General features: G+C 47.7%; 1 protein-coding gene across 3 annotated transcripts in view; it reads right to left on the bottom strand.

The window, feature by feature from the left end:
- Window positions 1-66: 66 nt before the first annotated feature.
- Window positions 67-19,156, bottom strand: part of LOC111835104 (amyloid-beta A4 precursor protein-binding family A member 2) — a 55,672-nt gene continuing 36,582 nt past the window's right edge. Inside the window, exons 3-13 of one of the 3 annotated variants that reach the window (XM_023795061.2) lie at window positions 17,332-17,412; window positions 15,935-15,971; window positions 14,179-14,324; window positions 11,653-11,688; window positions 10,386-10,472; window positions 8,897-9,082; window positions 6,545-6,724; window positions 5,725-5,937; window positions 5,314-5,433; window positions 3,843-3,983; window positions 67-1,648 (exon numbers count right to left, since the gene is read on the bottom strand). In XM_023795061.2, coding sequence (XP_023650829.1) covers window positions 1,577-1,648; window positions 3,843-3,983; window positions 5,314-5,433; window positions 5,725-5,937; window positions 6,545-6,724; window positions 8,897-9,082; window positions 10,386-10,472; window positions 11,653-11,688; window positions 14,179-14,324; window positions 15,935-15,971; window positions 17,332-17,412 — 1,299 coding nt within the window. In that variant the 3' untranslated portion in view covers window positions 67-1,576. The remainder of the gene's footprint in view (window positions 1,649-3,842; window positions 3,984-5,313; window positions 5,434-5,724; window positions 5,938-6,544; window positions 6,725-8,896; window positions 9,083-10,385; window positions 10,473-11,652; window positions 11,689-14,178; window positions 14,325-15,934; window positions 15,972-17,331; window positions 17,413-19,156) is intronic. The other 2 variants (XM_072717983.1, XM_072717985.1) reach the window with 2 other exon arrangements.

Below are 19,156 nucleotides of genomic sequence, written 5' to 3'. Positions count from 1 at the left end.
AAACAGCTGTTTTTTTCATATTGTAACGTCACAGACCAACTGCAAAAACCAGTTAAAGAAAGTAGAAACATTTCAAAGTTAGGATTTATTTTTATTTTATTGTTATTTTTTCCAGAATGACTTTGCTCTATCTTCAGCTGCATGCAACAGATATCTACTTTGATGTGTCTTTAATTTCAAATCTTGATTTTAGTCCAGTACGTTTTTAAAAGCATTACTCACCAGTGAGGCTTTTTCTGTCACAGTGTATTCTATTTAATCGTTACCGTCGTTATCCTTCTGCAAACAAGGCCAGAAATGGAGGGGGGGGGGGCTCGCGGCGAACAACAGTAATTCCCTAAGGGGAACAATACTAGACACAGTTTTCATCATGTACACACAGTCTAACACTGGACGTGGTTATGGACACTGTTCTAATAATACGTTACATTCACAATCCACTCAAATAAATTAGAGTTTCTGCAGAAAATACAAAAAAAAAAAAACAAACGATACAAAGTGGAACCGTTGCAATATACACATTTCTGCTATACACTGTGTTGTGTTTCGAATCAAGACCTGGTAAGAATTTGTGTTTCTTGTCTTTTTTACTGCTTGTAGGGGCGACGAATGTACTTTGGATTTCCCACGTGGTTACAAAACACCTGCTCACATGTTTATCTATCAAAAAGCTCATCCACAAAATTAATTTTATATGGGCAAACATCGTCATGGTATCTTTGGACTTTTTAGTGCTCATACAATAACTTTAAAAAATGTATAGAACTCGGTGGAATACACAATGTTATTGTACGCTCCTTCTACAATAACTTTTATATCAATTAATTGATACCAAAAAAATATCTGTCCTACAGAATCATTTCCTCAGCAGTTTGAACTAAAATGAAGGCACAGATGCATGTTTGATTCATCAGACGCCCCTGTGTAGCTGATATAACAAAAGTGTTTGGTTGAAATTTTATATTATTACTTCTTCAAAACTTATTGTGCTACTCATACAAGGGAAACCAAGAGCTTAGTGTCCTAAAACTGGAATAAATGGGAATCTGCCCTCAGTATCTCTGCATCACCTGTGGTCTTCGCCTCGACCTGCGTGTAATCCCTGCACTGTAGGCCTACATCAAAACGCTCGTTTCCCAACTGACTCCGCTGGCGGGAAAAAAAAAAAGTATTTACAATTGAAAAGAAATACAAAAAGGAAGCGAACAGAATTATACATATATACCATGTTAATATTACGTACGGAAATAAAAAAATAAACCACGACGGACTCATTCATTCTTTCCACGCCGTGATTGGACGAAAGTGTCACAGACAGACAGCACAAATTTATAACGATCATGTGACAGTCGTGAACATAACACATTCGTTTCTTTTCTGCTTTAAATCCGTAAGTCATTTTTATGGTCCGTTAATGCCGACAACAGGAAAAAAGGTGATCTCCTTGTAGGGGAGGGTGAGAAAATGCAAAAGGGTGACTGGTTAGGTGCGGAGATCGGAGAGCAGGAGGTCTGCTGGACTTGTCCCTGGGGTGTGGGGTCCGGCGCCTGGTCGCCCCCGGTAGGCCTGGTCAGGCTCAGATGTACATGGGCGTCTCCTGGCCAGTTAACAGTCTAAACATGGCTGCTGGCATGGTCTTCATGTGGATCTGCCACGAGAGGAGACAACAGAAGAACCTCTGATGAAGTAATCTGGGACATACAAGGGACATCCTGAATTGTCCATGGGTCAAAATAGGAGGGGCTTGCATTTCACTTTAACCAATCAGTCTTCATCGTATGACATCACCACACTGGCCCATTTTCCATCATTTTCAAACTCAAGGCTTCTAGCCATCCAGCTATCGGTGCAAGGGGCATTGTGTGTCTCACACCCTTACACTGTGCAGGGCAGACTTTGCAGATAAACATGTTCCTATGCTTTTCCTATGAGAAGCTAACGTTGTCCTATCCCATGTCCTAACGTTGATGAATTCTCCTGAAAGAATGTATGAACAAGGTGTGGTTTAAGGCACTTTTCTACAGCACTAGATACCAAACTTTTTGTACTTCAAAACAGTACCAAAGTGGATAGTACGTCTTGGGTGTTTATCAATATGAGTACTTGACCCCTCTTGTGTTCTTGCGTATCTGACTGACATCATCTTCCATTTCCAAAGTACAGTTCTAACAGACCAGAAGTACAGAAGACGGTAAGAATCCCTGAATGTCGTTCTTACCCGGCCTAAATATCAAGGATGCATCAGTTGTATCCTCGCCAATGACAACAATACCATGATTCATTGCATTCCAAGTTGGTTCTTCGGAGCCAAGTTGACAAGAATACAAGTACCTTCTTTGCAATATTGGTATTAATAAACAGCCTTTGTGTTCATTTTCCACTGGCGTGAAAAATTGATACCGCCACAGAATGACATCATCACAATGCGCGGCAGGGTGTTTTGTACTGAAATCAAAAATGTCCATTACAGTATTTTATAGTATATATTAGGGCTGGGCGATGTGCGATATTTATATTGATGTTGCATGTTTACTCTGTCATGGTTGACAAAACTCAGCAAACTTCAATTTTAATGATTTTTATTTTAAAATTTTTATTGCTGCTATTTTGTCATGAGGGGTGTGCTCACGCAGTCAGTCATATTCAACCTGATAGGTGCACTTGAAAAATTTAGCAAAACGAGCGGGGAGGAGAAAAGCGAAAGAACGTTCACTAAAAATCATATGTATTTTGTTGTATGGAAATACATTGGATTCCATATAGATGATATTAAGCAAAACCAAGGGATTTTTTGGCGCAATCTTCGGCAACACCACCAACTTATTTAATGAACTCTATTGGTAGATCATAACAAGTTCTTTGTGAGTACAGTTTCTTGGAATTGAAATGTTTAATTCCAATTTTTCTTTATGAATATTGCAATATTTATGATAAAAAAAAATTAACATAACGATATTTGAAATTTTTATTTTGAATATTTTATTTCTTGTCATGCCAACCACATGTTGTTGAATCTGTCATTCTGACTAGTTGAAATTAAAGCTTGGGTCTCTTCCTTTGTTTATGCATCCATTATTATTACTTATTTTAAAATTTAGTTTAATGTATTTTTTTGAGTTTGTAACTACACTTTTTCAGGCTGTATTTTGAGTTTGCGAGGTAGGTTATTTGCATAACCAATCGACAATAAACACGTCTGCAAGTTCCACCCCGAAGTACTGAAGTACCAAGAAGACTGGTATGGTACTTCAGTATTGGTACTGGTTTTGGACCGGCAATCAGTGGAAATCAATGGATTTTTAAAATACCAATAGTGCGGTACTAGGTGCAGTGGAAAAGCACCTCAAGATTCTTTCAGTCTGTAACTAAATCCCAAGCCTGCTGCAGGAATTACTCTTTCTATACCTCTAGGGGGCAGAAGAGGATTGCGGATATAGCCAGGCAAGACTGGCTTTCTCGGAATTGCAGGAACTAAATAAATTAATTGTACCGGTGTCAAAAGAGAGGCAAATTAAATTTTGTTTGAATAATAATTTTACCTCCATGTCATTATGTTAGGCTACTGTTCTAAGGACTGTAATGTCTGGCAGATATCACATATAAGCCCAGTAATCGTGTTTTAACATAACTCATATGACAGACTGACCCTGTATCAATCTGGTATCAGTCTTATGTTGCTAAGTTTAGGACTATAACCACAGACTTATGACATTTGTGCTTCATGGAGGCTGGAAACCACACACATTGCAATTCAGCACTCTCTAAACGATGGGGGGCAGGGGATGTCCCTAACATCGCCCTTACCCCACCACCTAAATCTAGGCGCGTATCGTCATACTCACCTCGCCGACAGAGTTGGAGAGGGCCTGGACGATCTTCTCGTGGGCCGTGGCCACCACACTCTGGCTGTTAATCTCGATGATGCGGTGGCCGACCCGGACTCCGCCTCGCTCCGCGATGCCTCCGCGCATGAGGCTGCAGATCTGCATGGAAAACGGTCCATTTCACCTGAATCATCTTGACTCCCCCCCTAAGGTGACACCTACCCCAATACCCTCTTGTCCATGCAGAAACAGGGCAAACAAATTAACTGCGCATGGAAAGACTTCAGCATCAAGATTCACTGCACATCTGTGAGCACAAGCCTGATCAAATCAATATGCAGATTAAAGATGTTTTCTGCATTATCCATCATTTCCCACATGTCAGAGGAGCCTCAATGTATTTTTATTAAATAATTATCCATAATCAATATAATTCATCATAACATTTGCAAACACTGCGCCTGGTGTCAGTTTCTCTACTCGTCAGACCGACACTGCGGTAACCTCGCCTGAATGTCACTTGTCACCTCTAGTGAGGCACAGGTGCACACCAACAGCTGGAGAGGGACTGGACAAAAAGAGTCCCACCCAAGGCTCAGAATCAGTGATCACCTTAGCAGAGGCCATGGCAAAAGTAATTATGTGGCAATGGGCCACATAAAACGTGTGGAGCTGCTTTGACCAAACTGGTATTTAAAACCCTGACAATTCGACGTATAAAAAAGAGCAAGATAGAGAGCAGCCTAATAATGACAGATGGCAGAAAGCTGCAGTTATGGAAGCAGGGGAAGCGCAGAAAGCGCCATTACGGCAGGAGGCTCAGAGCTGATCAACACATCTCAAAGCTGCCAAGTTTTATTAAATCATATACAGTATATTCATTTGCCTATAGAAAGTCATATTGTTTTGTGCAGAATTCCAGTAGAAAAAAAAGGCACAAAGAACATTTTTTAAAGGTATCACTAACACTGAGCAATGAAAGCCTCAAATATACGAGTACCAAATCCCTGGGCGTGTGACATCACACTTTAATGTATCGATACGTTTCCTTCCATAGTCAAGGTAGGTCAGGTAAATGAATGTCTGTAAATTCTCATGCATTGTGATTGAATGACATATCAAGTGTTCGCCATAGAATGTACTGGTGTCCCTGCCAAGGGCGCAGTGGGGTGCTATGCATCTCACCAGGGTTGGGTTTTTAGAGTTGGGGTTAGGGTCAGGGATCTGTGTCTGAATCCAGAAACCAATTGGTCGCCACCAAAGTCAATGATAAGAAAAATATTTGCTGCAAATGAAACAGCCTGTAGACTCTGGGTTACCCGCCTTTCTGAGCCAACCAATGTCTAAACCAGAGTTTCCCAACCCGGTCCTTGGGGACATCTAGAAGGTCCACGTTTGTGCTCCCTTCCAGCTCCCTGTAGGACTGGGTTGGGAAACACTGCACTTTCCAGGTGCCCCGGAAAATGTGGGACGCCCCCCCCATACTCACGATGCCATTCTGCACGCTGAAGCCCAGCTGGTACTTGAGGTCGGGACGCTTGATGAGGACAGTGGTGACAGGGGGGCAGCTTACGATGTTTAACTTCACCTGAGTCTGATTCTTCAAGCCCTGCCGCACAGGGAGGGAGAACGAGGTGTAAGATCCAGGCCGCTGGTAAAGAACGGCCCTCTATCTGCGATTAAATTTCTACATTCAATTATTTAAATGAATGTTTTTTGCATTAATGCAAACAGATTTTTTTTACTTGACAAATTCAGGTCAATGATCCCACAGCAGAAGCTATCCTAGGGTTTGAACCCGCAAACTCTTCCCTGAATACTCTGCTGTCTGCTGACCTGTCTGGTTATCATGTGGCTGCCCAAACGCATCGACACCAGGTGCACATGCGCGCGACTCTACCTTGATGATGCCCTGGCAGGTGGCGAGCGGCAGGCCCACCAGGCTGGTCTTGTTGACGGACATGATCTGGTCGCCGATGCTGAGCTTGCCGGAGCGGGCGGCCGGGCCGCCGTTCATCATGTTGGCCAGGATGACGGTGGGCAGGATGGAGCCCCAACCGGACTCGACGATCACCACGCCCAGGATCTCACCCTTCTGCTTCTCCAGCTGCAGCTGGGGGGCACCACCGCAGAGACCAGGGAGTGGGGTCAATGCAAAACATCATGGGAACATCAGGATGATGTCAGAGAACACCGAGGATAAAGGGAAGATGACTAGTAATGAAGACAGCAGATCAAAAAGAGGCTAAACGAAAGCGAGGTTTGCTTTTAACTTCCAAAAAACTCCGAGGCTGTGTTCTCGGCGGTGCCCTGCATTTGGCAGTTACTGCTGCATTAGCATGACCGACATCGTCTCACAGGCATGTTCTAGCTCAGTGTTTCCCAACCCGATCCTCGGGGACCCACAGACGGTCCACGTCTTTGTTCCCACCCAGCTCCCTGCCAGACAGTCCACCATGGGCATAAATTATGGAGGGGGTGGGGGGGACCTCAACCCCCCAGTGTTCAGTCCAAAGTTACACTCTTGCAGTGCTCCCTCTCAGCTCCTGGCTGGGTAGCAAAAATGTAGACTGCCTGCGGGTCTCTGAGGACCGGATTGAGAAAGACTAGTTCTAGCTGAATCACCACACAGGAGGAGCCTAGAACAGGCCTACTCATCCACGAGGCACCAAACAGCCAGCACTCCCCCATCCCCACCCCCCAAGGGGCCCTCCCCCAACCTCTTTGCAGTTTTCCGAATTGGAGAAGTGGATGAGGTCGTCGTTGTACATCTCCTGCGTATTTATGATGTCGCTGTATTCCTTCTGACTCAGATCTTCTGGGTTGATGCCATTGGCTCTGAGGAACTCTTGGTACGCCACGCTGAATGCCTGTCCTATGGACTGGGCGATGAGCTGTGCCTGAAGGGGGGGCATATTTCAGGGTAAGAAGTTACAGGAAGTGACAACGAGAGCAGGAAGCTGAAACCAGAAGCAATGATGAAACAATACTAATGAAAGAGGGTCGGTGCCCAGCGCAATACTGCTGCCCCCACAAAAAAAAGGAAATAACCTGATGTAAGCTAAAGACAGGGTGGGGGGCCGAATAGGGCTCACTGGGGCGGGGGGTCTTTCACTGTAAACGTGCAGCTATCTGCCCCCAGTTTTGCCGCACACTGACGAGAGCGACAGAGGGAGCCACGGCAAGGTCACGCACAACCACTTTCCCGCAAGGGGAGTTTGGCACCCCAGACATGTCTGGGAGAATTTACACATCTGGATGAGATGAAGGGGGGGGGGGGCTTACTGCCAAAGCTCAAGTAAAACAGGCTTACTGCCATAGCCCAAGTAAAACAGGCTTACTGCCATAGCCCAAGTAAAACAGGTTTACTGCCATAGCCCAAGTAAAACAGGCTTACTGCCATAGCCCAAGTAAAACAGGCTTACTGCCAAAGCCCAAATAAAACAGGCTTACTGCTATAGCCCAAGTAAAACAGGCTTACTGCCATAGCCCAAGTAAAACAGGCTTACTGCCATAGCCCAAATAAAACAGGCTTACTGCCATAGCCCAAGTAAAACAGGCTTACTGCCATAGCCCAAGTAAAACAGGTTTACTGCCATAGCCCAAGTAAAACAGGCTTACTGCCAAAGCCCAAATAAAACAGGCTTACTGCCATAGCCCAAGTAAAACAGGCTTACTGCCATAGCCCAAGTAAAACAGGCTTACTGCCATAGCCCAAATAAAACAGGCTTACTGCCATAGCCCAAGTAAAACAGGCTTACTGCCATAGCCGAAGTAAAACAGGCTTACTGCCAAAGCCCAAATAAAACAGGCTTACTGCTATAGCCCAAATAAAACAGGCTTACTGCCATAGCCCAAGTAAAACAGGCTTACTGCCATAGCCCAAGTAAAACAGGCTTACTGCCAAAGCCCAAATAAAACAGGCTTACTGCTATAGCCCAAGTAAAACAGGCTTCCAAAAGATGATTTATCTCAGCCTTTATATCAGTAAAAGGTGAAACTGCAGTAAGGTCGTGCACACATGGGTACCCACATGCTGCCCGTGGCTCCTGTGACCACTGGCAGAGAGCCAGTAACCGGCAGGTCAATCCGACAGTGCTTATGCACAGAGGAGCCTGCCCACACACACGATCCGCCCTGCGGGACCCCCAGTGATGACTGTGCAGGTAAGATGCAGAGTGAGGCTTCGGTCTGCCCACAGAGGGTCCATTTTTAAAGGAGATGCTTTGAATATATGCATTAATTTACAAAAAATTTTTTCTACGACTGCGGCATTTGAGAGTACTCTGCCCTACAAAACTCTCCAGACGTACAAAAATGAGGCAGGCAAAAGCCTGTTCATTACTCTTCTGAATAGGGTATATATAAAGCAGTGCTGTTTTTAGCTGGACGGGGTTTGGGGGTGGAGGAGTGGGACTGCAATGCAGGGTTGGGTCGCGGGAGACTTCACCGTCTGCAGGGCGCCCCTCGGCTGCGTGCTGCACCACGCGGCTGCGCAGCCCCCCCCACCAGGGCTCCCCGACCCAACACCCAGCCTTGCCCAGAGCTCTGGTATTTTTCAGGAACACAATTCATTTTATCTCTCCAGCACCAACTCGTGTGGCCACCCAGCTCGTTTTCCCCAAACGCAGGGCCCGGTCCCCATCATTCCACATTTGTTGATCCGTGATACAGCGCCCAAAGCACAAGAGGGACCACAAACAAAACAAGCTTCACTTATTACAACCCTGCCTTTTTTAAAAAAATTTTAAATAACTGCTTTTTCCATTAAAGGGTACTGTGTCCTGGACTCTGTCCCAGGGTGCACTGGGACACACGAAGCAGGATTCTAGCTCCTTGCAAAGCTGTCAAAAAACACAGAGGGCAATTCAGAATGACAGACTGGGCAACAGGTGGAAACGACAGGGAGCAGAATAAACGAGCGCAGAAACCGCACACAGAGAGAGCTGGCAACCTCCGAGGTGTGGGGGAGCCGAGTCCCCCATCCGCTCCCAGCAGTGACGCAGAGAGCAGGCAGGCAGTAAACGCCGCGCGGTCAGGTGAGTCAGCAGAGCCCCGCGGGAGCCACTCACGTCCTCCGACTCGAACACGTGACAGATCATCTTGTACTGCTTCTTGCCCTCGCTGCCGCCAGGCGTGGTCTCGATGCAGTCCTGCGAGGCGGTGCGGGGCATGCGCCGGCGCGCCATCAGCACCACGATGTTCCCGATGTCCGCGATGTAGGAGATGGTGCGCAGGGCGTTGTCCATCATCGTCTCCTGGAATCCAAGGACAGCCGCTAGAGCACGAGGACCCAAAGCCACAAGGCAACATGGCCGCCCCGCCTAACCTGGGACATTCCGGGTCATAGCGGGCCCTGCCCTCCTGGCTACAGTAATCAGCCTGTTCACCTGTCACTTGCCGTGTGTGACAGTCCTGTCATCCAGGTTCCCACCACACCTGACACCAAAACTTCATAAAAACAACCAGAGGAGGAGATTTCAGGTCCAGTGAGTACAAATCCAGACCAATATTTTGCTTCAACCAATCAGTTGGTTGACTGTGACTCGTTATTCTCAACTGGTGGGTTGAAACAAAATCTTGGTCTGGATTTGTACTCTCTGGACCTGAAATCTCCTCCTCTGAAAACAACAATAACATGCGTGATAGGAAGTCACGGTACTCTCTGCCGTTGGATCGATATCCCTGCAATTGATTCATTATAATTACATCATAAATACATACATGACACACTGGGAAGCTACACAAGGCCACCTTGAACCCTTCCCTGCCGCCTCTGCACCCATCTGCTATGCAGCTCCTGTGAATTACAGACAGTGTGCTGTTTCAAAATGGTTACTGGAAGATAACTCTGCACCATTCTCTGCAGTTTCAGAAATGGGCAAGTCTGGTACGTGGTTTTAAAACGGTCTGAGCACCAGCGCCCGTTACCATCTCGACTTCACAGAAAGGTGGAAATGCTATGAAGGATCAGCATATTTAATCAATCCTCCCTCATCCATGAGTATAAAACAGCTTCAGGGATAGCCGGTGACATTTATACAAACGTTCCATGGTGGAAAATCGCTAGATCTGACACGGGAGCCCTAATATGAATCGATATACCAGCCAGGTTGTCGTCGTTGGCTTTGAAAACATCGAGCATTTCTGTCAGTCTGTCAGGCTCGTTCAGCTGAGGCTCAGATGGAAACAAGCCCAGATGGAGGGAAGCGGCACTGCCACTATAGTAAAGGGTTTCATCGGTAAGAAATGCACTGGAATGCAACGCAGGTGAATTTGCAGATGAGTGACATCTGTCTGCACAGGAAGATTTGACGGCACACTGTTGTTGGCCTGAGGCTTTTATCTGAAGCAATTTGAGAGTTTCGCCATTTATGCAGAAGAGTTTAAGTGCACTGGACTGGAGCCAAAAAGGGTCCATGTCCTTGAAATCATGTAGGAACAGATGCAATAATCTGCTAAGGAATCTATAAAAGGGTGTATGACTGGAGGGGCTGCGATGCTGCGGAGGATGACAGTGCGGTCTCCCTAAGCTCCTCCCACACTGAAGGAACATCTCACCTGTGAGTCGGCATTCAGCACCTTGATCCTCTGTGTGGAGATAAAGAGGTCCACCTCTGTGAGGGTCTGGCCATCACCATCCAAGTTCTAAAAAGGAGGAGAGGCAGAGAAGGCAGAAGACACATTAGGGCGCCTCCCAGTGGCCATGACAAATAATGCAACCCTTAGTAAAGCAATTTGGAATCCCTCCTGCGCTACATGCTAATATACTGGGTAATAATACAAGCTGGGACGCTGGGGATCGCTCACCAGGAAGGCTGGTAATTTTATGCACCAGCTAGTAGGGCCTTATTCTTCTTATAAAGAGAAATTAAACTGCTAACTAGGTCTACCTACTACACAAACCTTAGGAAAGCTAAAGGCAGACATGCTCTGACAAATGCACTGAGTGCGAATGACTGCAGTGAGAGCTGGCTGGCTCTCCTGCGACCGTGGATTGCATGCAGTTCATGCACACTGCTCCTCCACACGGCTTTTCATAGCGGCACCTCACGGGGGCCATCTGCCCTCCGACACCCGCTGACGGTGCCTCTGCCGTCCAGGCTTTGGCCGAAAGGGCCGGCAAGCCACACAGCTCGGAGCAACAGGAGGCAAACTCTTATCTGGAGACCTGGGAGCGAATATGCATGTTTTAACCAATGAAAAATGAGAGAACTGAAGCAAGAGGAAAACACTGAGAGGCTGAGGCATGCAGAGCAAGCTGTGGTGGGACATGAGCTCAGAGATACATACACACGACACTGTCCGACAAGGATGGGGAGGGCGCAGGGTCTGGCCATGACGGGTGTTTTACATACAAGCAAACCAACCAATCAGAGAGAGCCCACTGGCTTCACACTGAGCACAATAAACAGCCTGTCAGGACAGCAGGTTCAGTGTAATTTAGCTCATTCAGAGACATCTGCTATGGAGAAGATGTTAATTCATCTTTTTAGTATATAAAATGAACAGGTTCTTTTTCCATCATATCATTTTTGGATATGTAAATTTGTACACTTGGTTTAAATTGCAGTACATGAGCTAATCAAGATGTTATGGAGATAAAGTTACAGGAATCCTATAGACACAAATCCAGCTAATTCCCCTGGCTGGCGCTAGAGACGGGGTGCCAGATCTGCGTCGCTCAGGACGGGGTGCCAGATCTGCGTCACTCAGCTCTGAACCCAGGGGCCTCGGGTGACAGGACGGACAGCGAGATGGACATGAAGGGGGACACCGTGCTTTTCTGTTGGGTCTTGCTGGGGTATTTTTTTTTTTTTTTACACACCACCTTCTTCTTGATTTTGGCAGCCTTCTGAACCCTCTGGAAGGCGTCGGGACAGAAACGGGGTCATCAGACACGGCATAGATGCGGGAATCAAAGTAAAAGAAATTAAGGCACAAGGGAAAAAAATTACAAATTAAAAAAAAAACATGAACAGAACCAAACATGAGTTCTGCCATGCCCCTTGCAAAGGCCCAAGGTGAGATGGCAGCGCTGTGTTCTGTGCTAACGAACCAAAACAGCAATTAGCAAAGCATAATTGCTCTTTCTCTTTGGCCTTAAGCAAACCGGACGGCATGCAAACATGGATCGACTCCTTGGGAATAGATTTTTTAAAAAGCAAATTGGATATAACCAACAGAACACGTGTAGGCTGCATACAATACCCACCCAAGAGCAACCAGACACATCCCATCCACAAGGTCAGCAGCATGTCCATCTGCTGAAGCACGAGGCCCTCGAGCCACACAAACCTGCCACTCCAACTGTCGCCGCTTACCCATGTGACACAGCTGGGCCAGAGCAGAGCTCCTACACCAATTACCCGGCCTGCCTGAGGGTGCGACCCTGGTCCATGGACCCCACGCCCATCAGTACCCCACCAGTGACTCATCCCAGGTGAAGGACTCATTTGCAACAATGCAGGGGCGTGTCATGAGCAAATTTCCGCCCGCCTGTGTCCCTGCCCCTCCCTGAACCTCTCCAGTGCAATTGGCTGCTGAGAGTGACTGCACTGGATGCTGGTGGGTTTGAAGTGAAGGATTATGATGCTGTGTGGTGAGTCACCTCGCCTCCTGCTCCTGAACAAAGCTGGTGAGGTTCTCATGCAGCTCCCGTGGGCTTCTGGATATGGGACCAATCCTGTAGTGTTTCAGCTAGTGAGTGTCTGGGGATAGGCCTTCTCTCTGGGGAGTCTACTTCCCCTTCGACCAATGGCATGCCGACGTTCATTCACAAGACCCTCCCCTCCGTGCGCCCCTTTCTCCTGGATGGACCCATGAACCCCACCATTCAGAATTCTCCGCCCTCAGTGAAACTGAGAGGCTGGACGTCAGCGTCTCTTTAAGAGGCCTTTTCCGTCATGGGGGGTGCCCCGATCGATGAAGTACATATCCTGAAGCTGTCTGGCCAAATTTACTTAACATAAATCGTCCCTGGGGAGGACTTTGTTCTCCACCTCCACTGTCAGTCTCCCTTAACGTGAGAAGGACATCGGCATCCACCCGGCAAGGGGGAGCCGAGCCAAGGCATTTGGGGGAAGGGGGGGGACATAAATACTGCAACAATTACAGGCAGCGGATTTAAAAACACACATAAATAAACAATAATAGTGTTATAAACCTGCAGCGCTGCCATTTGGCCAGCACCCCCCTCTCCTCCCCACCTTTATTGTGTGGGGGGGCACTGTGAGAGGGCTGGGGGGGCACTGTGAGAGGGCGGGGGGGGCACAGTCTCCCTAACAGAGGCGACTTGTCGGTTTGCTGAAGTGAACCACTATCCATCTTCCGCGAAAAAAAACTTTGAGGAGAAACTGAGGCTGGCTGGGTGGGGGGGGGGGCTTATGGCATTTAAGTGCTGCCATGGTTTCATTTCCAGTGGCTTCTGACAGTTACACGAAAGGGGCTGAATTTCCTTTCAACAGGAGGTTGATAATCAGCCCTTAAATGCAAATTACACTCAGAAGCCCCTAAATTTCATTTAGGTTTTGTGGGGGGGGGGAATGTGGTACCTGCAGTTCACATGCTCTAGTGGCACATTAAGAGCTACCTCGTATCCCCCAAATAGTCATGTGACATTCACTGGGAAATGAATGGGGGTGTTGGGGATGCAGTGACCCCAGACTCTGTGGGGGGGGGGACGGGGGACGTAGAAAAGCAGAAGCACAGGGTAACACATAGGCATACAGCGGACACCAGAACACCAGGGACCCCAGCCCACTCATGGGGGAGCACATTAATAACTGAACAGCAAACGCAGCTGGGCCACACGGTGGGATCAGACACATAGAGCGGATGCGTGAACAGCGTCTGCACGCCGAAGCGGTAAAGCCGTCACTGCCAGGGCATTCACTGCACAAGACAGCTGTCTGGGTGAATGCTGCACTTTTAAATCTTCCAATCCATATGACAGCATGCTTTGGTCTCTTAAGTTAAGGTCTCTTAACTTGGCCACAGTGTGTCTCTTCTGGGTATGTTGAAGCCGTGCCGGTTAGCATATGGATTTTCCTCTGATTACCACATTTACGCTCATTGTTTAACTCCGTTACTGAGTGTCCCCTTGGCCTCGGTGTTTTTGTGCAGGCAAATCCATGGACAGACGCTCGGGCACTTTAATCTTACCACTGTTATCAGCGTCAGCAAAACACAGGAACACGGGGTCTGTACCAGTATCAGGACAGCAGCAGGGATAACAGTCTGGGAGGAGTCACTGAGCGGCAAGGAAATTTGATCTGGATATCAAGACCTTTCCCGATTCCCACCCGGCGCCGCCATAGACAGCACGCTCCGGGGTCCTCCAGGGGGGGCTTACCTTCACCCGGCTCACGGCCTCCTGGGCCTGCATCATACGGATGTTTTTGGATGGGTTTCGCTCTGAAAGCAGCTGGGTGGAGCCCAGGTAATTGGCAGCGAAGATGATGCCGTCGATGAGGTCCTCAGGCTCACAGGGCCCAGGGACTGAAAGACAGATGGACAGAGAATATAGAAGCAACTCAGGGGAGGACAGCGAGACAGGCGGCCATGTTTACCCACAGCAATCACATGCACTGGAATTCTCATTCATCACGAGTAAGTAAAAAAATTGCACAAACACATTTTCAATTATTTATAACATTACAATCCCCTAAACAGAATAAACAAATCCACACTGGAAACATTGCTGTTCTTGTTTCACCACTTGTTTTTAACAGCATGGTGTAGTTTAATCTAAGAGTATTTGGGGCTCGTCAGTCACCTCGTCCGGACACTATCGGGACGTCCCCCGTGTGGCTGTCGGTCAAGTCCGTCAGGCAGTCAGAAGCCACCAGAGTGCTGAGCACTGATGGCTCCCCAGTCTGCCCGCTGTCTCATATACAGATTAGCATACAGATTCTCAGCTGGGTGTGTGAATTTTGTGGGGGAGGAGTCTATCATGCCTGTCTGATTACTGGGCCTTTATGCTGTTTTGCTTTCTCCAGGAATTCTCCACAGGTCTCATTCACAGGACCAAAATAACACCGTAGTGAAGGAAAGCTATGATTAGAGTGAAATACATGTCTTTTTTCTGCTGTGTGGCTTTTAGCACACTGGGGGGTGAGGCAACTGGATTCTGACTATGTTGTATTTCTGTCTCAATGAGCAAATAATGATAATTTATACATATATATATAAAAAAACCTACGTAAATCCACAGGCTAATCCCCAAACACCCCTGAAACAGATACTGTAACACAACATAATGCAGCTTCCTTTGGTCCAGGGCTGGCCGGGTCTATAGGCGACATAGGCGATCGCCTAGGGCACCATTTAATTAGGGACATTACAGTTATTTACACTAGTTGTATTATTTCAGGATTTTTCTTGTGAAACAGACGCGTGTATGTAGGAATACTGCACAAACAGATGGAAGGATGTAGCATTTCCTGTTCGGTACTGTGTTTTGGTTGTTGGATAGTGTGCAGATGGAGGATAGTGGATGGAGGTGTGCAGAGGAACAGGGCATTGGATGGGTGTGTTTGGGGGGGGGGCACTGAGGGGAGGCCAGTGCCAGTAAGCAAGGAAAAGACCCTTTCAAAAACCGCCTGCCTCACTAATTGCCCAATGACAGACCTGGAACAGCTGATTGTCCAATGACAGGGCCAGAACAACTGAATGTCCAATGACAGACCCGGAATAGCTGACTGTCCAATGACGGACCCAGATAATGACGGATTATCTAATAACAGACCCAGACCATCTGCCCATGTGACCAGAGCAACAGACATCCACTACTGACAGGTGGCTTTTTGATGCTGCAATATCATTCCCAATACAGAAATCAATTCCCTTTCAAGTATTTCCCCATTCGGTACAATTTTCAAACAGTCACAGTCCCTACATGCTGTTAGGTTTTGCAATTTTAATAACCTCAGAAAAAGAACACCACTTTTCCACATCACTTTGGATCACTGTCCCAACACACCCTCTAATCTGTTTTGGACGTTGTATTTGTTTCTGACGTTGCTGAATTGATTAGTGTTTTTTTTTTTTAACAGATTAAAATGTCATGAGCAGTTTAGGAGGCCGAGAGGAGAAAGACAGCCACTCACCATCCACAAAGCTGGGGAACGTCGTCTTCTTCGTTTGCTGCAAAACACGAGGAGGTGTCAATGAGAGGCACTGCGGGAACATGAAGGCCCCCAACATTCCACACCCAGGAACAGGAATCGCCTTACACACGCATACTGACGCTCCTCGCTTTACGACGGTTCCACTTACGATATTTCGACTTTGCGATGCGTAAGGGATTATTTAGCCAGATTTTCCCAGGCCCATTCTGTCTACTAAACACACAAATGTGTCAAATCATATCATATTCATATTCCACTTACGCTTTCTTCAACTTACGATGTGCTCATCGGAACATAACCCCATCGTAAGGCGAGGAGCATCTGAATACTGTTCGTATATTTGGCTATTTTCACACCAAGACGAAAGCAAAACAAAGCAGGGAAAATAAACAGAATATCTATTCCACTCTGATGGGAGTGGAAGGAAATGAATTAATGAAGCATTTGCGAAACAAACGGCTGACTATTCTATTAATTCATCTTGAGAAGTATAAGAATGTAAATTAACCCAGGATGAAGTGGATTTTCAGACACACAGCAGATGGCTGTCGACCTGTGGCTGCAACCCACTATCAGACTAACAGTGTCTCTTACCATGAGCCGTGTGACCGGGTGTGTGAGCAACCCCCTGACAGCTGAACAACAGCTCCGGATCTTACAATAACTGCCCCCCGCCCCCCGAAAGGCAGCGCCCACGTCGTGCCAGTCACAGCCTGAAAATGAGCTCCCCGCAGCTCCGCTAACGCCTTTGTTGGCGTGGAAGGGCTCGCGCGGACAGCAGAAAGGCAGCGAGGCTCTCAGTGGACTGTGTTAGGTCCCACCGGCCTGCAGACCATCCTGCGAACCAGTACAGCTCTATGATCGAGCTACAGAACTTAATCAGAGAGACTGAGGGAGACACGTGGCTTAGGAGCCGCTCGGCCCACGCAAGCGACCAGGGAGCTTTCTGAGGATAACGGCTTACAGCTGACCCAATTGCCGTTCAAAGTATTTTTTTCGCGAAGGTCATTTCTTCCAAGGGATAAGTGGACTTTCGGATCCAGGTATCGTGCCCTGTAAGCACTGGGCTTCGTTCTTAAGCAGAAACGATCTCTCAGCATCAGTAAAGGACACCGAAGATTCCTGTCAAGGCCGCTTGCTGCCGTGGCCTCAGACAAATAGAAAAATGTTTCACAACCTCACAAAGGCTGGGTCACCGCAGCAAGACTAGCTTTTAGCCTCACATTGCATGCAGTATCTGATTGGCTTGTTCAACTGCAATCTGGCAAATCAGAAGCCACCAGGAGCCCATAGCAACTCAGCGAGGTACAGAATTCCCAGCATGCTCTTGCGATAACCAGCCCCCATTCCCTACAAAGACAGAACGGCCCACTCACCTCAGGGACATTGTTGTTCTCCAGAGGCCCATTGAGGTCTGAACGCTGCTGTTTTCTGGGCTGCTCTGCGCTATTAGATACCTGTGTGGAAATGCAGTGCCGTGAGCATGAGGCTGGAGAACAAGACGGCGGCATCCTTCAAGGGACAGGGGGAGGGAAAGCTAGACTGTCAGGGCCATTAGGATGGGCAGTGCTGGCCGTCACGGCAACGAGAAGCAAAATTTAAGTAAATGAGCTCTCTGAACAAGAAGTCAGGGGGCAGCAACCGGTTTGATGATTCTAAGTGAGAATAGGAACGGAAGAGCTTATAAGCCGGGCTGAGATACAGAGACGCTGACTGCGTGATGGGGAGACAAGCAGCCTCTTATCTGCGTTTGGCTCAGACAGTCACACACACAGACGTCAGCTCAGCGCCACACTGCCACCCCAGCAGCTATTTCAAACATCCCCGGTTCCTGAAACAAAAATATGAAAATAATAAATAATACATGTGGGCGATGCGAAGCCTGTCATTCAGCACCTTCCCCGATGCCTGAAATGTCAGCATTTCTTATGCTCGCCCTCTGTAGGCCTCAGACCTTTCATATTGGACACTGAGCCCCTCACCAAATCAATCCTAATGGCTTATTTATCGAGTCGTCCATGGACGAGCGAGGCGGGTGGCGTCCATGTCCTCGGTGTCGCGTGTCAATCCATCCATCGGAATAGCTGCTGTTCCATCTCATCAAACAGACTCTCTGACTCTGATGTGGAACTAATTGCATCAGTTATCAAATCTGAGACAGTTGTTGTAATTTCACATCTACTAAATCTCGACCTGTCTGCTCCTGTCTTTCCTCACCTTATAGCCCCGGCCGCTGCTCAGTCAGCTAATCAGATTCATTAGGTGTTTAACTGGACGGTTGTAACGCCGCACTGACCATGACCCTGTAGCAGAAAAGCAGTTTTGGAAGCCGGATGGATGGATTGGCGGATCTGTCTTGGAAGAGACAGAGAAACAGGCTGTAAGTCTGTTTGCTGTAGTGGGCGGGGTCTTTGGCAATAAAAAAGGTAGACTGCAAGGGCCTTTTGTGTGTGTGGGGGGGTCTATCTTGGCTGATGCAAGCGACCCCCACAGTTCCAGTGGATGGACAGAGTTCTGCAGTGGCCTCAGCTGGGAGGTCTGGGAAGCATTTTCAGAGAGGGGGGGGGGGTGGAGGGGTCTGTTGAAATACCCCATCTGTCCCTAGGTCATAAATAACTCCCTTTTCCTCATTCCAATCTGTTTCAGCTGCGACGCCCTGCCACGAGATCCAGACGAGCCAGGCCACGCGACCTTGAGGAGGCAGCTGTGGCAGCTGACGTGGGCGATCCGCTCCGCCGGGTGCCTGTGGGTGGCGAGCGGCAACCAGACCCGGCGCCAGGTGGTGTCGCCGCTCAGACAGCAATCTGGGCTCCGCCCCAGTCCCAGTATTGGTGCAGCCGCAGGCTGTACGCCTCATTTCCCCACAACACAAGTATGACATTTAAAACAGAAAACAACATCTTACGTCTAGAAAAATTCAATGTAAAAACATTCAATTTCTCGGATGGTTATAGCCCCGAGGATGAGCAAAACAATTTTTTATACAGCAGCACATTTTGTACTGCAATGTTTAAATGTCCTAGTGCATTTTTAATGCCAGCCATAGACCTACGACTGTCATTATATCCATTATTCAGCAATAGAGGAAATATGCAGCAGTTTCATTCCAGCGCTGTCTGTGCATGGGGGGGGGGGGGGGTATCACCAAGAGTCCACTTGTAGACCAATGTATTCCTAAGAAATAATTTCACAGCATCAGAT

Source organism: Paramormyrops kingsleyae, chromosome 11, assembly GCF_048594095.1.
Source record: "Paramormyrops kingsleyae isolate MSU_618 chromosome 11, PKINGS_0.4, whole genome shotgun sequence".
In the NCBI taxonomy this organism is placed as follows: Eukaryota; Metazoa; Chordata; class Actinopteri; order Osteoglossiformes; family Mormyridae; genus Paramormyrops; species Paramormyrops kingsleyae.
Note: the sequence above shows the minus strand (reverse complement) of the source record. Positions and strands in the feature narration are given on the sequence as shown.